General features: G+C 40.8%; 1 protein-coding gene across 3 annotated transcripts in view; it reads right to left on the reverse strand.

Annotated features, from left to right (window-relative positions):
• Window positions 1-15,163, reverse strand: part of tbk1 (TANK-binding kinase 1) — a 252,601-nt gene that overhangs the window by 85,285 nt on the left and 152,153 nt on the right. For all 3 annotated transcript variants that reach the window (XM_035426804.1, XM_035426803.1, XM_035426806.1), the window contains one exon: window positions 8,562-8,683. In XM_035426804.1, coding sequence (XP_035282695.1) covers window positions 8,562-8,683 — 122 coding nt within the window. The remainder of the gene's footprint in view (window positions 1-8,561; window positions 8,684-15,163) is intronic.

Raw genomic sequence — 15,163 nt, forward strand, 5'->3', positions numbered from 1 at the left:
ATTAAAACACAATAACCATTAGCACAGTCATGTACATTCAATCATAAATGTTGCTATATTCAATCCGTTGCTAATTATGCTATATGCCCAGAGTTACAGCCTTACTTGAGTCTTTTGCTTTGAATTAGTTGCTGGAATGCTTCCTGGTTTCCAGTGTGAAATACGTAGGAGTTGTCGTGCAAAAGGAGAAGCTGTTCGCCCTTTTCCTCAGTTCGAAGACATGCAGCTTGATCGTTGTCGCAGGTCGCTTGCCTCGTGGGAATTGCTCTGCCGGATATGATTGTGTGTGGCTCTCCTGGTTCTTCTTCGACCACCGGTAATCATATAGGAGTGTTTCGGAGCCCCCCATTCCTCCCACAGCCGGTAGCCGAGGGTATACGCGCCTTGCTTGCTTGCAGGCCTTGCAAACTCTTCCTGGCATGCGGACTCATGCGAGAGAGAGAGACGGGAGAATGGTGGCAAGTCCAGAGAGAGGAAATGGAACAGAGAGCGTGAAACAAAGGCAACCTCTGTTTTATTGAAGGTTGCGTGTTTCAAATTTACAGTAAGCTAATACTGTAGCTGGAAAGCTGTAGCAGGAGGCATGGTTAAATGAGTCACCTTTTGAGGTGAACATATGGGTTTTGTAGTTTTGTGGAGTGTCTTTTGTCTTCTACAATACTTACAAATAGAAGAATCAAACAGTGCGTGGAGCAGCCCCATTTTACTTGTGCTTAAGCAGGATGGGTCTGTGCGCTTCCATGTTGATTATTGCAAGGTAAATGATGTCTCATGTTTCAATGCTTATCCTATGCCTAGGGCTGACAACCTCTTGTACCGGCTGGGCACTGCTCGTTTTTTCACAACGCTGGATTTAACCAAGGGCTACTGGCAGATTGTCTCCAGAGTGTTAGGAAAAGAGCCTTCTCCACTCCGTATGGGTTGTATCAATCTGTCACCCTTTCAGGCTGTTTGGGGCCCCTGCTATGTTCCAACGCCTCATGGACCGGGTGCTGCGTCCCCACTGTCCATATGCTGCAGCCTATTTTGATGATGTAATCATTTATAGAGACACCCGGAAGGAGCATGTGGGGGCGGTGCTTGGGTCTCTGAGGTGTGCAGGGCTTACAGCCAACCAAGAAGATGGAGGGAGGTATGGTATCTGGGGTACCACTTGGGCGGTGGGGGCAGGTGCATCCACAGGTTTATAAAGCCGCATTTCCACCCAAAGTACCCAGAACTTCAAAGTACCCAGGAACTACTTTTCAAGGAACTAAAAGGTTCCTTCAGCCCACTGTTGTCTGCGTTTCCACAGCGGTCTAAAGTCCCGCGACGATTAGGCAAATTAGTCCGCTGACTTATGAAAAAGCTACGTCGTCGTCGGTCCATCTGTCCTATGATTTCTTCTGTAACTCCATACTACCACCGAAGTATGTTATTTTCCAATAACGGGACAGCCCGGAGGGGTTTATTCCACGTATACAACGGGTTACCAATAATGACTATATATGGTTACTTTAGTAGGCTATTTATTGATTTTTATTGACTTAATCACCTGAAATTGAAATATTTTTCCGCGGCCGTTGCATATTGCATATTATTTTACTGTTGTCAAGCAAAACTCTCGTTGGTAGTTGGACTTGGACCGTTGTTATGCAACAAACAGGATATAACAGACCAATATACAGATTGTAACTGTTTTATATATCCTCTCAAACACATCCATTATGTTTTTATGCGAACATTAACTTTCATGTCTTGACATCCGAGCCCACAGAATGCATTCACGTTCCACAAATAACTAGTAACAACATAGCAGAAAACATGCACACGTCGTAAACGATTGGCTGTTGAATTAATTCGACTGTCATCGTCATTTCCATATAATCGCAAAATGACAAAAATAAATAGAATGAAAACTCGGACTCACGTGAAAATTTGAATTAATATTGTGGTGGCTGTAAGTGGTACAGCCACCATTTGCTTTCATCTTTTAAAGTTACTGCTAGCAGAGCAGCTAAATACTAGAAGCGTGCCCTCCAGATGCGAACCATGCGCAATAAATATTAGAGTCCGTATGTCTAGTCTTCCTGGTCTTTTTGTGGAATTGAAGAATCGCAGAGTAAAATTGTGGCAGTTTGAAAAAAGCAAAGGGATGATTACTAGAATTAACCTGTTATTTTACCCTGACAAAAAGAGCGGAAGGTGATTTTTTCCAGTTTGCTTTTACTGTATCCCCAACATAAATTACGCAGAACTACCGCATACCTCACATAACTGTGTAAAGCGTTTTGAGTCAGTTATAACGGGCTAACAAAGAAAATCCGGATGAAAATATTCAGCAACCAAATTAAATTGTTTGAATGTTTAGGTACATAATATGCTGTCCCAGCACGAATGCTTAATATTTTATAAAACAGACTTAATGCTAAAGCAAGAAAAGAACAGAAGAGCACACAAAATAATCCTCAATCTTAATTTCTCATCGGTAGACGTTGGCAGGCTATAACCAAAACTAGGCTACTGCGCCGCATAACATAATGTCTGAATTCAAGTTATTTGCGGCTGCAGATTTTTAAAAATGGCGGTTGAAATAAAATGCTGCGAGTACTCGACCAATCAGAAATGTTCAGCGCTTGCGCCCCACCCCAAAAGTTCCTGTACTTTTCGAAAGTACTACCCCCTGAGCAGGGACTTTTTTGGGGGTAAAATGAAGTCCCCGGAACATAATTTAGGCCCTGGTTCCTGCAGTGGAAATGCACTAAGTTCCTCAAAAGGTTCCTAGTTCTTGGGGAAAGTTCCTGCAGTGGAAACGCGGCTTAAGACAGCTGTAATTGTGGCCTGCCTATGGCCCAAGACAAAAAAACAAATTAAATAGTTTATTCCAGCATTCTCTGAGCTGACCAGTCCCCTGACTGATCTGACCCGAATAGGTGCCTCTGATCCGGTCCAGTAGACGAAGCGATGCCAGCAGGCGTTTGAGAGGGTAAAACAGGTTCTCTGTGGTAAACCGCTCCTTTACACATCTAACTTTGCTCTTCCGTTTGGTCTGTAGACGGACACATCGAAAAGTGGGCTGGGGGTCTTTTGGCCCAGGAGGTTGAGGGGGTCGACCGCCCGTGCTGTACATTAGCCGGAAGCTGTCACAGCGGGAGGCAAAGTACAGCACTGTGGAGAAGGAGTGTCGGGTCATCAAGTGGACAGTTGGTGCTCTCCGCTATTTCCTGGGATGCCCTTTCACCCTCTGTTCGGACCACACGCCCCTTCAGTGGCTCCACCGCATAAAAGATGCCAACACTTGGATTACTCATTGGTATCTGGCATTACAACCGTATGTTCAAGGTGATCCTTAGGCCGGGGGCTCAGATGGTGGTGGATGACTTTCTCTCCCGCTTGGGGGAAGGGGGAAGGGGGAGGGGGCAGTGTTGGCTGGTGGTCAGACGGCTCCCCGGCCTAAGGCTACATTCACACCAGATCAGGCAATGCGGCACCTTGCCGCAGGGTTGTGCGGTGGTATGGGCATGTCACTACATGGCCCATTTGTATGACGTCATGTTGTGAAATTTAACCCCCCCCTCCATTTCCTGTCGCTAACTCAAAAAAAAAAAAGAAATGGATAAAAACGCAAACCGAAGGAAGCTTCTTGCTAACGTTATTTTGCAGCGTAGACTGCCAGCCAGACGCAGACGTCGAAGCTGGGTACACAAAATAAACCAAGCGAGGACACCACTGGGAGAGTATCATCGTTTGGTCCATGAACTCCATAGTGCTAGGTACAATAAACTAACATGCAAGAACTGCTAAATACCGAATCTTTTATACAGCTTAATTCTGACGTTCGGAATTGATATTTAGCTCGTAGCCTAATTATTGTTTTGGTACTCGTCCCATTACCTGGTACTGTCAAATCACGATGACGATAATAAAATCAAATCTTAGGAAATGAATCACGTCAGTAATTCATCTGACAGTTGCTCGGTAAACAGCAGACTGCTACATGGTAATTTAAACAACTTACGTGATTGGCCACTGCAGCGAGACGTTGGGTTGCGTTCCGGCAAAAGTTGATTCAGGTTCAACTTTCTTGCCGCAGGCCGCTGCGTTTTTTTCGGCACCCCATGCAGTCAACCACTGCCGCAGCCTAAACGCACTACCCCCATTCAAATGAAAGGGAAGACTGCCGTTTTTGCCGCACAACCCTGCGGCAATCTGATCTGGTGTGAATGCAGCCTAAGTCGGGTGATGGGGTTATGTGGAGGAGTGGTGTGGTCAGGGTGCAGGCAGAGAGGGAGCAGTTTAGCTGGCCTGCTTCCACAGTTGTAGGCCATTACAGTGATTGGTAATACTGTATCTGTTCTGCCAGCAGTGAGACTGGGGCCTGGAATGAGAGATGCACGTGGGAGCAATGTAGTGTCTGATCCCCTTACCTACCGTGTGTGTTTGGTTTGTTTGTGTACCTGTGTGTGTATCAAGCGCACAATAAAACCTGTGTGCATTCCAGAACTGTGGATTGTGTGGTTTGTGAGGAGAAGGACTACCGAACCCGTTACATTCCGTTTTGCGCCAGGCCCACTTTTGGTTATATCTGAATATGCTATAGGTTATGCTATGCTATTACGTTATTATTTTAAAATAATATCAGTAATAAAGTGTTACATACTTATAATGTGAATGCACTAGCAGTAGCAGTACTGACATTAACAGGCAGAATGGCAGATTTATTTAATTAATCAATAGATTTAGTTTTAATAGCTCAGATATTTGCATTTAAAGATATAGGAACACATTTGTTAATATTTGAGTGGAATACATTGTGGGAAAACTAGAGAGTCTTACATTATGGTGGATGAACCAGGTTAAAGTCACATACAGCTGCAAGAAGTTTGTGAACCCTTTGGAATAAACTGCATTTCTGCATTAATCACTGATTAAATGTGGTCTGGTCTTCATTTAAGTCACGATCACTTACAAACAATCACATTCTGATTAAATTAATAACACACAATCAGTTGCACTTTTCATGTCTTTATTGAACATGTTGTCAAAGAATTCACAGTTCAGGCTGGAAAAGTATGCAAACCCTTGTATCTTGTAACTGGCAGGACCTCCTTAGCAGCAATAACCTCCAACAAATTTCTCCTTTCGCTGCCAATCAGTCTTTTAGACCCTTACGAATCTGCTTCAGTTAACTGAAATGTCTTGGATTTCTTGCATGAACAGCCCTCTTCAGGTCATGCCACAACATCTCAATTGGGTTAAGGTCTGGACTCTAACGTGGCCATTCCAAAGCATTAATTTTCTTCTGTTTAAACTATTCTATTGATTTACTTGTGTTTTGGATAACAGTCTTGTGGCATCACCCAACTTCTAATAAGCTTCTATTAAGATGATGGACTGCTCCCCTGATATTCTCCTGTAAGGTTTCTTAATACAAATTTGAATTCTTTGTTCCCTGAAAGATCGCAAACTGTTCAGGCCCTGAGTCAGCAAAGCAAACATGATACTTCCTCCACCATGCTTCATAGTTGGGATGAGGTTTTGGTGTTGGTGAGCAGTGCTTTTTCCCTTCAAACATAGATTGCTTTTGGAGAGCAGTGGTTTCCTCCATGATATCCTCCCATGAATACCATTCTTGTTAAGCGTTTTTCTGATAGTGGGTACATGAACAGACTTTAGCTAGTTCATGAGATTTCTTCAGGTCCTATACTGTAATCCTCGGGTTCTTTTTGACCTCTTTTAGCATTGCATGCTACACACTTGCTGTGACCTTTGCATGATGCTCACTACAACTTGTCTTATTGCGGATTGGTGAACACCCAGGCCTTTAGAAATGGTTTTGTAGCCTTTTCCAGCTTTATGCATGTCTACACTTCTTATTCTAAGGTACTTTGAAAATGGTTTTGTTCACGGCATGGTTCACATGATGTTTCTTGAGAAGAGCCAAACATCTCCTCAAATTGACTGAAACATCTGACTCCACTTAGCTTTTGCAGAAATCACTAGTGTAGATGTTCACATACTTTTTCCAACCTAGACTGTGAATGTTTAAATGATGCATGCAATTATTTGTTTGTTATTAGTTTAAGCAGATTGTGTTAGTCTACATCAGAGTCCACATTTAATTAGTAATTAATGCAGAAATCTATTTCATCTGAACATTTCAGAAACATGTAGAAATTTTAATTTGTAACTGTTCTCAATAATGAATTCTTGAATAAGAATTGTAATTGGAGCATCATAATTATATTATTCCTTCATAAATGATAAAACAATCAGAAGTTGCTCTCAACAAGCTTAATTCAGTCTTTTCTGGTACTTTAACCTCTTAGCGCACAGCACAGAGATGACTAAACTCAAACATTCGGTGCTACTGCAACCAAAGTGTGAGATAAAAACAGAAACGCATTGTTTTAGTTTCATTAGTAGACGATACACGACAACTATGCCGAAAACGGAGTTTCGCAGCCCCACCATTGTCGCTCTGGTCGTTCATTTAACACGCACCCCCTCCCTGCAGTCTCATCTAAAAAACACCCCCCACCCTTGACATAATGGACAATGTTTTCTATCTTGGCATTCATAAAAATATTCTTTCACCACTAAAAAATCATATTCCGTCATAGCAACAAGATAAACCCGACAATATGAAAAAGATATGCCTATACAGCAGTGAAAACGCTGCTCACTATAACGAAATAAACGAGAAAAAGTTTTTAAAAATGATACCATGTCATTCTACAGTCAATATCTGGGACTAAATATTGAATAAATATACAACCTTACTGTTGGTTTTACGTGTAGAGATGTCCCTTTTGAGACTGCGTGGTCATATATTGTCTTCGACAATCCGTTCGGGAAATACAGGTGCGTTTGTGACGCCTGGGTATCTTCCAAAATAGCTGTGCGTAATACCACACCTGTTGTTTACGGCGTCGTCACCCTTTTTAGTACAGTTTGGCTTGATTGACAATTCATTTATTCGGTAGGTGAGAGTATAAGCTTTCTAACGATGTATAACATGTCTAGTTCTGCTTTTGGAATAGCGTTTTATAGGTCAGCGTAACCGAAAATGTTCTTATCATCGCATTCAATTACGCATTCACTCTCTGGTAGCAGTAAAACAAAGACGCTGTTAACAAAACGTTGTGAACGATTTTTCGCAAATTCTTGGAAAATACTATTATTATTGAGGACTTCTGAGCATAGCTAAGCCATATGTTTGCTGATTTGACCTAGCTGACATCGTTTTCTGGAGCAAAACAGAAACGAATAGAACAGTATCATTTATTTACTGTCTCTGTCTCCATCTACTGAACATAGATAAGATTTCATTCATTGCTATGTAAGTATTACTTCTCAAAATACTTTGGTTATATACGTTATTTTTGAAATTGAGAGTCTTTAAATAGGTTTGTCTTATATAATGTGGACATTTCACACTGTAGTGTAAGCGTTAGTTAGGGCTGTAGTATTTGTGAAGCATGCAACAGAGATGACGTCAGAGATGGAACATTGCCAAAACGTGGTGGACGGTTGAAAATTGTTTTCATGTTGTCCCATCCCCATACAAGAAAACATACGAGAGCACAGAGTATAGAAATACATACAAGAGTTCATTATTGCACATTTAAGTACTGTACCGCATTGTGTGACAATATTTTTGCATTATTTTTTAATCTGATAGCAATGTTTCATCTTAAACCTTCATAAGGGGCTAATTTATATGCTTTATAATGAACAAAAATAATTTTATTCAATTTTGGAGAGATTTTGGATATGTTTCTGGACCCCTAGCTATTTTAGACCACTGTACTGACTGAAAGCTTGTAATTCCCATTTGAAAATTATGCAACAGTGAGTCAAAACAGTTGATTTGTAGTGAAATACGTGAATATGTTGTGATTTACAGCAATGCATAATTTAGACATTTTGGATAGATTTGGAGACGCTGGGTACACTGCTTAGTTTTTGCTTCATACATCTATAGTAGTTATACATATCCACCCTTAGATTTTATGAACTTGTGGTCAAAAAGTTTTTTATCTAGCACATGTATAGTTTAACCTCCTGTATATATGCAATCTCTCAGTATTTCATTGCAAACTTAAAAGTGCAAATTTATTTTGATTTTTTGACAAAACAATTGCATTTGTGGCACTTTATTTCTTCCAAAATTATGAATATAAACTAATCTGCGTTAGTATTGTAAATTGTACAAATGTCTTGCTTCATTTAAGCCATTTTTCAAGTCTCTGTGGTGTTCACATCTGGAGTTATAAAGCTTTAAATAGGGTACCCTCTAAATGGGCAAGGATTGGCAAGATTTGGCTTGTGCTCTAAGGGGTTAATATGCATTACGCTTTATTCAGACGGGGGAAAGCAGAGGTTTAGAGATAGAAGTGAGATTACAGTGCAGAAAGTACGCTGTACAGGTAGGGGATCAAACTCTTTTCCTTAAATCAATTTCTTCAAATAGCATGTGCACAATAAAAAATCCTTTAATAGTAAATAATAGTAAAATACATATTTTTTGGTGAAAAACAATTATTTTATACATTTTGTGGTCCTCAGTTTTTACTTACTTCCGGTCTTCAGGGTGGTTGCCCACTTGCTGTGTCCATGTATCGGTCAGCAGCCCCCCTGACAGGAATTTGTTCTTAATATCCTGCAGCGTCTGTTCAACTGGCCCCAGAGAACTGGACAACTGCAGAGAATAAAAATGTCAGACAGCAACATCACACACTAGTGGACAGAAAATGGCTGCAGGAGCATATCTATCTAATAATATGCCCTTGCACAAATACTCTTAACACTTCCACTTCTGAATCCAGAAGTGGTTTGTTCACTCGTGCTGAGTGTAGTCTAACTCAAAATGAGCCCCTCCACCCTCCATTTACCTTAAGAAATTTTCAGCCCACACCATTACAGACTTTGTTTGCCCCCTCCGCCCCCTCTGTGCCCTCCGCCCCCCCGCGCCCTTCGCCCCCCCTGCGCCCCCCCCGCGCCCTGCGCCCCCTCTGCGCCCTCCACCCCGTTTCTCATTTTCTCTCCTCACAGACTCTTTTCCCAGCGCCTTCTCTCCCACCGCCCTACCACCTGTGCTCTCGACCCTAGCCCCTCATTTCTCCTCCAGGCAATCACACCAGACATCCTCCCATTTGTCACCTCCCTCATGAACTCCTCCCTGTGTTCTGGATGTTTCCCCTCATCCTTCAAGAGGGCCCACATCACCTCGCTGCTGAAGAAGCCCCCACTAGACCCCTCAGTCATCCAGAACTACCGCCCGGTATCTCTCCTTCCTTTTCTATCCAAAACGCTTGAACGAGCTGCATCTAACCAACTCTCTGCTTTCTTCTCAGAATAACCTGCTTGACCCCCACCAGCCCGGCTTCAGGCCTGGCCACTCGACAGACTCGGTCAAAGAGTCACTTCATGCCGCATGAGAAGCCTCCCTCTCCTCTGTCCTGATTCTGCTAGACCTCTCCGCTGCTCGCCGCCCCGTCCCCTCGCCACGGAAGTTCCCCAGGGCTCAGTCCACGGTACCCTTCTCTTCTCCTTATACACCAGATCCCTTGGCCCTGTAATCTCTGCCCATGGCTTGTCCTATCACTGTTATGCCGACGACACACAACTCTTTCTTTCCTTCTCCCCATCGGACACACAGGGACATCCAGAGCTGGATGGACAATCACCACCTGAAGCTCAACCCGGGAAAGACGGAGCTAATCTTCATTCTTGCTCTAACCTCTCCCCACCTTGTTTTTTCCATTTCCCAAGGGGACACCTTAGTGACATCATCACCCTGTGCCAAGAATCTCAGAGTGGTGATGGACAACAGGTTGTCCCTCTCCAAGAACATTGCAGCGGTAAGCCGGGCGTGCAGATTTTTCCTGTACAACATCTGGAGAATCCGTCCCTTTCCCACCACCTACTCAACCCAGCTCCTGGTCCAAGCAATGGTTCTATCCCGCCTGGACTACTGCAACTCTCTTCTGGCTGGACTACAGGCATCTGTCATCAGACCCCTGCAACTCATTCAGAATGCTGCAGATCGTCTGGTCTTCAACCTCCCCAGACACTCCCACGTCACTCCCCTCCTCACTACCCTCCACTGGTTGCCTGTTATGGCTCGCATCAAATTTAAAACATTGGTCCTAGCATACCAGGCAGTCAAGGGATCAGCCCCAGCATACCTCCATAAGATCTTCAAACCCTACATGCCAGCCAGACCCTTCCGTTCCGCTACCTCAGGACGCCTGGCACCTCCCCCTCTTCGCACTTGCGCTTCCCGATCACGTCTCCTGTCTGTTCTGGCCCCACAATGGTGGAATGTCCTCCCCTTGGAAGTCAGAACAGCTGAGACCCTGACCCACTTCAAGCGACAACTGAAGGCTCACCTCTTCAGGCTGCACCTCTCCCCATCCCTCCCTACCTCCCTGTAATCTCTAAATTGACTGTAAGCTTAGGGTTGTAACTAGGTAGCTGTTTCGTAGTTGACTTAGTTAATGCACTCGTGTCTTAACTTACTGCTTAGCTTGCTGGGATTGCTAGACAGGCAAAAGTGCAGACACACACCCTGCATTGTTAAACCAAGGTTTTTAGCTGTCAGGAGACCATAGGCCTATTTCACATTTCCGGGTATGTAAACCGGATGTAGGGGTCTCTCATTTCCAGTTATCTTAACAGCCACCAAAACAATGGCAGCGACGAAGAGCAACCAGTTTTGTAGCGTTCCCCTGTGTACCAATTCGGAAAGGAATTTATTTGCCCTTTTACAGCTTTCCCACAGATGCACTCCAAAATAAGAAAAAAACTTGCTAGGTAGCATGACTGTCATAATGTTGCAAACTAACATTAACTCATTACGATAGCTAGCTAGTTAGCTACTGCTTTGTGAATAAGATTACACTCGATATTAAACTTTTCTCCTCACATACATTTGGGTCTAAATGTCTGAGTCCACTACCAACTCCTTTGTTTTTATTTTTTTATCATTCATTGAGAACTAACGCAGATTCAGTCATGTGGTACTTGTTACTCAAGAATGTCATAAAATCAGTTAGCTAGCTATATTTTATGTTATGATTAGCAAATTACGTTTTAGCCAGCTAGTTTGTTAGCAAGCACATATTTGGATATTCAATGTTGAAACTGTAGATGCACGTTTATTTTAGTTGTTAATTGTAATTACAAAATGTATTGACGGACATCGCGACAACCCTACTTAAGATATATCAGCTGATTTAAAAATGTGTGGGTAGTTTTTATCAGCGATGAAAACAAACAGCTCGGTAATGTAATGGTGTTCAGTGAACTGAACACCATTACACAGGCAATTTGACAAGCAATGTAAATCTTTATTAGAACAAGTACAGCACAAACAACATGTCACAAAATAGTAACGGTAGTACAAAACTTAGTTCAGAGATATTTCACTTCGGTACAACATAAGTAATTTTGTGGAGCCTAACACACTGTACTTACATAGCTTTGCCTCCCCTGCTGACCGTCAATGTTAACAGAATCGCTTTTCCTCACAGTTGTCAGGCTCCCTATTCATTCATTTTCGGGACAACCGAGAGGAACAGAGACGCTGTTAACGGACAGCAGATGTTGCTTCACGCTATGAAAACACAATGTAGTCGCCTCCAGAAAATAATTTATGTTATGTTGAAGTGAAATATCTCTTTAATCAGCTAACTTGCTGTGGTTAGCAAGCTAGCTATTTAGCTTTCTGGCGAACCAGAGCTAACGTTATACTTACCTTCATAACCAAATATAAACTTCTCAAAAAAGAATTTATAGCCCTTGTCTAGTTTAGACCGCTTAACGTTCACTGGCAATGCTTCGACAATGCGGATAACATCGGACACAGTGAACTTTGCCAGAGCTATTAGGGACTGTGAGAACACGTCGCTATTCAGGCTCAATTTTTCGCTATCAGAAATGGACTTGCCTCCGTAGCAACGGTAACCGGAAACAAAGTATCCCTACATCCGGTTTTGGTCGCCATATTGTGAGATAGACCTATTAATTAATTAACCAATTAATTAACTGGATTTACTCAACTCTGACTGGATATACATACATTTATTTAACTCAACTTTAACTTTAGGCAAAGTGATGACACGTGAAATAGACTAATACAGCTGTTTGTATCAAACAGACATTAGATGGGAACCGGAGAATAATGTAGTTTTGAGATTTTCACCGATATAGGTAGGCCACAAAAAACATATAAATGTAATGTTACAAACAATAAAGACTGTTCATATCATACAACATGGAATTGTATTGAATTGCCTTACTTTGTATCAACTTTTAAAGCTATTAAGACTATAAGGTGCACCCCTCGTAAGGTGTACTTTTTACCCCAACCTCGAGATTAAATGCAACATTTCACTCTCGGTACTTTCGGTCAGAGTGCTAGTTAAAGGTATGACCCAGAAATTGAATTGTGGTGTGTAATCACAGCCATGGGATATAGGTTGTTTGTATTAAAAAATGATTCATAAGATGAGAGCCAGAAAAGGTGACTATGGTATTTCACGTTTGTTTTCATGTGATAATTGTAATTCATTTGAAAATGTCAGTCACATGTGAAAATGTGGAATTTCACATGATTTCATGTCACATTTTGTTTTCACATGTGAATATTATAATATAGGAAAATTTCATGTGATTTGTTTGTATGGGAAAATTGAATTTCCAAATGAAATGCTGCTATAAAATACATTTGTAATTGTGCCGATGTAAAGTTGACTGAATTAAATACGATATTGATTTAGTGAATTACATGGTTTTGTGATTGGTTATATTTACCTTAATCTCCAGCTATCTCCAGAGTGCTGTTATACCTCAAATGTAATTTTAGAATGATCACTTGTAGTTAAGGCAATGAAGATTCTAAAGCATTTTATGGGTGCAAAATATTTACTGCGTACATAACACAACACAACATAATGATGACATTCAGTCCAATGGTCACCATTTTTATACCACTAAAGGGTACCTAGTGCTCATTGTTTCCCTACAAACTACATAGCATTTAGCAACCATATCAGGCCTGGTCTTGAAAACCCTCAGACTCCAGCCATAAAGTTATAGCCTAACCCAACCACATGGTTGCATGATAAAGATCCTGATCCAAAATATTAAAAAATTCATTTAAAAAATCACTATTCCATTGCAGAGATTTCTAATTTGCTACAATGACAAAAGCCCTCATTAGGAACATAGTTATAATTGTTTCATAATTGCAACTGACTATTATATCGCCACCAAGTCAACAATCGCCACCAAATTTGGTGTAGGGTTAAGGAATAACTCTGAAATAGATTAGTAAATATAATACAAAATGATGACCAAATCAAGATGACGCTGTGTCAATTAGCATATAACTCCTGCTGTGTTCCACCTACAGACCTTATTTTGTATTTGCCACCATTTTGAACTTTTTGAAAAACACTAAAAATACTTCTCCAACAGAAATGTATCAATTTGCATGACATTCGGTATTTTGGCTCAAGTCACATAGCTTTATACACGTATAACTTTTCTAGTATTTTAAGTTGACAAAAAATGAAGTGTATGCATCTGTTATCATACCACAATACTGTCTGATATCACTTAATCTTTTTAAAATGCTTTTCGCACCTGCAATACCTTCAGACAACCCTCACTCTGGGAAATGCTGAGCTAGAAGGAAGACATGTGACTCAGTGTGTATGCATAACCAACTTTGGTTAAACCCAGGGAACATACCAGTTAGCTTATATTTCCCATTTTAGGGTAGTGTACTTAACTTGCATTTTACATTACATTACATTGCATTTTCTCAACTAAGTTTGAAAGCTATGTTAATGAGTTTGATGAACTCGATACTGTATGATTACTGTAATGTATATGGGGTTTCCAAGCAAGGGCAAAAGTCACAATGCTTTTAGCTCATTTACTCGGCAAAGGTAGGCCACGAATGTCTAACTGAAATCATTTTTTTCCTGTTTGTAAGAAGTAGCTTTTTTTGAAAACGCACAATTTTTGCATTTGACTTTCTATTTACCTGCATAGAAATGCTCGTTTTCAAATGCTCATGAAAAAGCTTTCAGTTCAATGGAAATAACTTATCATGAATGATGATTTTGCTAGCTTGTATACACAGAGCAGAGTGATTGCTTAGGTATCACAGGGGAATTTTAGTGATATCAATGTCATCACTGTAGTATTAGCAGTTGTTTCACTTGTTGCAAACAGTTATTGGATTATAAAACACAAAATAATTAATTTAGGTTGTCAATTTCACCCCTCCTTTGGGAAAGAGGACTGCCTTGTTATTTATTTTGTTATCTCTAGTGTTTTTACTGATTGAGACTTGGTTTTTGCATCAAAGTTCAAAGAGTCTATGCTTTACAACAGTGTAGGTGTTACAGGAGTGGACCCTGAATCAGTGATCGATGAAAGCAATAATTAATGAATGCTATTTTTAGACACCTGTGTCTAATTGGGAGCTTAAGAAAATAAATAAATTGGGAAATGAAAAGCTGCAATCTAATCACCCTTAAGCCTCCTTTTTACTAAGCTTAAAGAGATTAAACATCTTAAGTCTTTCCTCATAGCTTTTATCTTTCATACCACAAATCCATTTGGTTATTCTTCTCTGAACCTTTTCTACAGCCTCTTGTAGCACGGTCCCCAGACCTGCACAAAATCTTTCACACAAAAGTGTGTTTGAACAATTGTATTGTATAAGGTAAGTATAACTTGGATTTATACTCAGTACTTTAGGCTTAAAGTCCTAAAAAATCTGTTTGGACTGGTGAAAACTCATGAAAATTGATGGCCTTTTTGATCTGTATTAAAATTGCACCAATTGGCCAGTGGCGGTGCTATCGCAATCAATCAGGTATTCAATATATAAATTATCATAACCTAAAATTAATAAGATTCCACAAAAAAAGTGGAAATAGGAAATTTCCTATTTTGAATTTTCTGAAAAACACATAAATGCTCCTCCAAAGGCGATTTGCATGAAACTTGCACTAATATGGTCAGGGGTCAGTTCTCTTTAAAAGTTATATAAAGAAAGTTGATACTACAAAAAACATGGGGCATGGCTTATCACACAAATGCTAATAACTCCCAAATTGTTTGACAAAATTGATTGAAAAAAAAAAAAAGATTTGTA

The sequence above is a fragment of the Anguilla anguilla genome, chromosome 7, assembly GCF_013347855.1.
Source record: "Anguilla anguilla isolate fAngAng1 chromosome 7, fAngAng1.pri, whole genome shotgun sequence".
Lineage (NCBI taxonomy): Eukaryota > Metazoa > Chordata > Actinopteri > Anguilliformes > Anguillidae > Anguilla > Anguilla anguilla.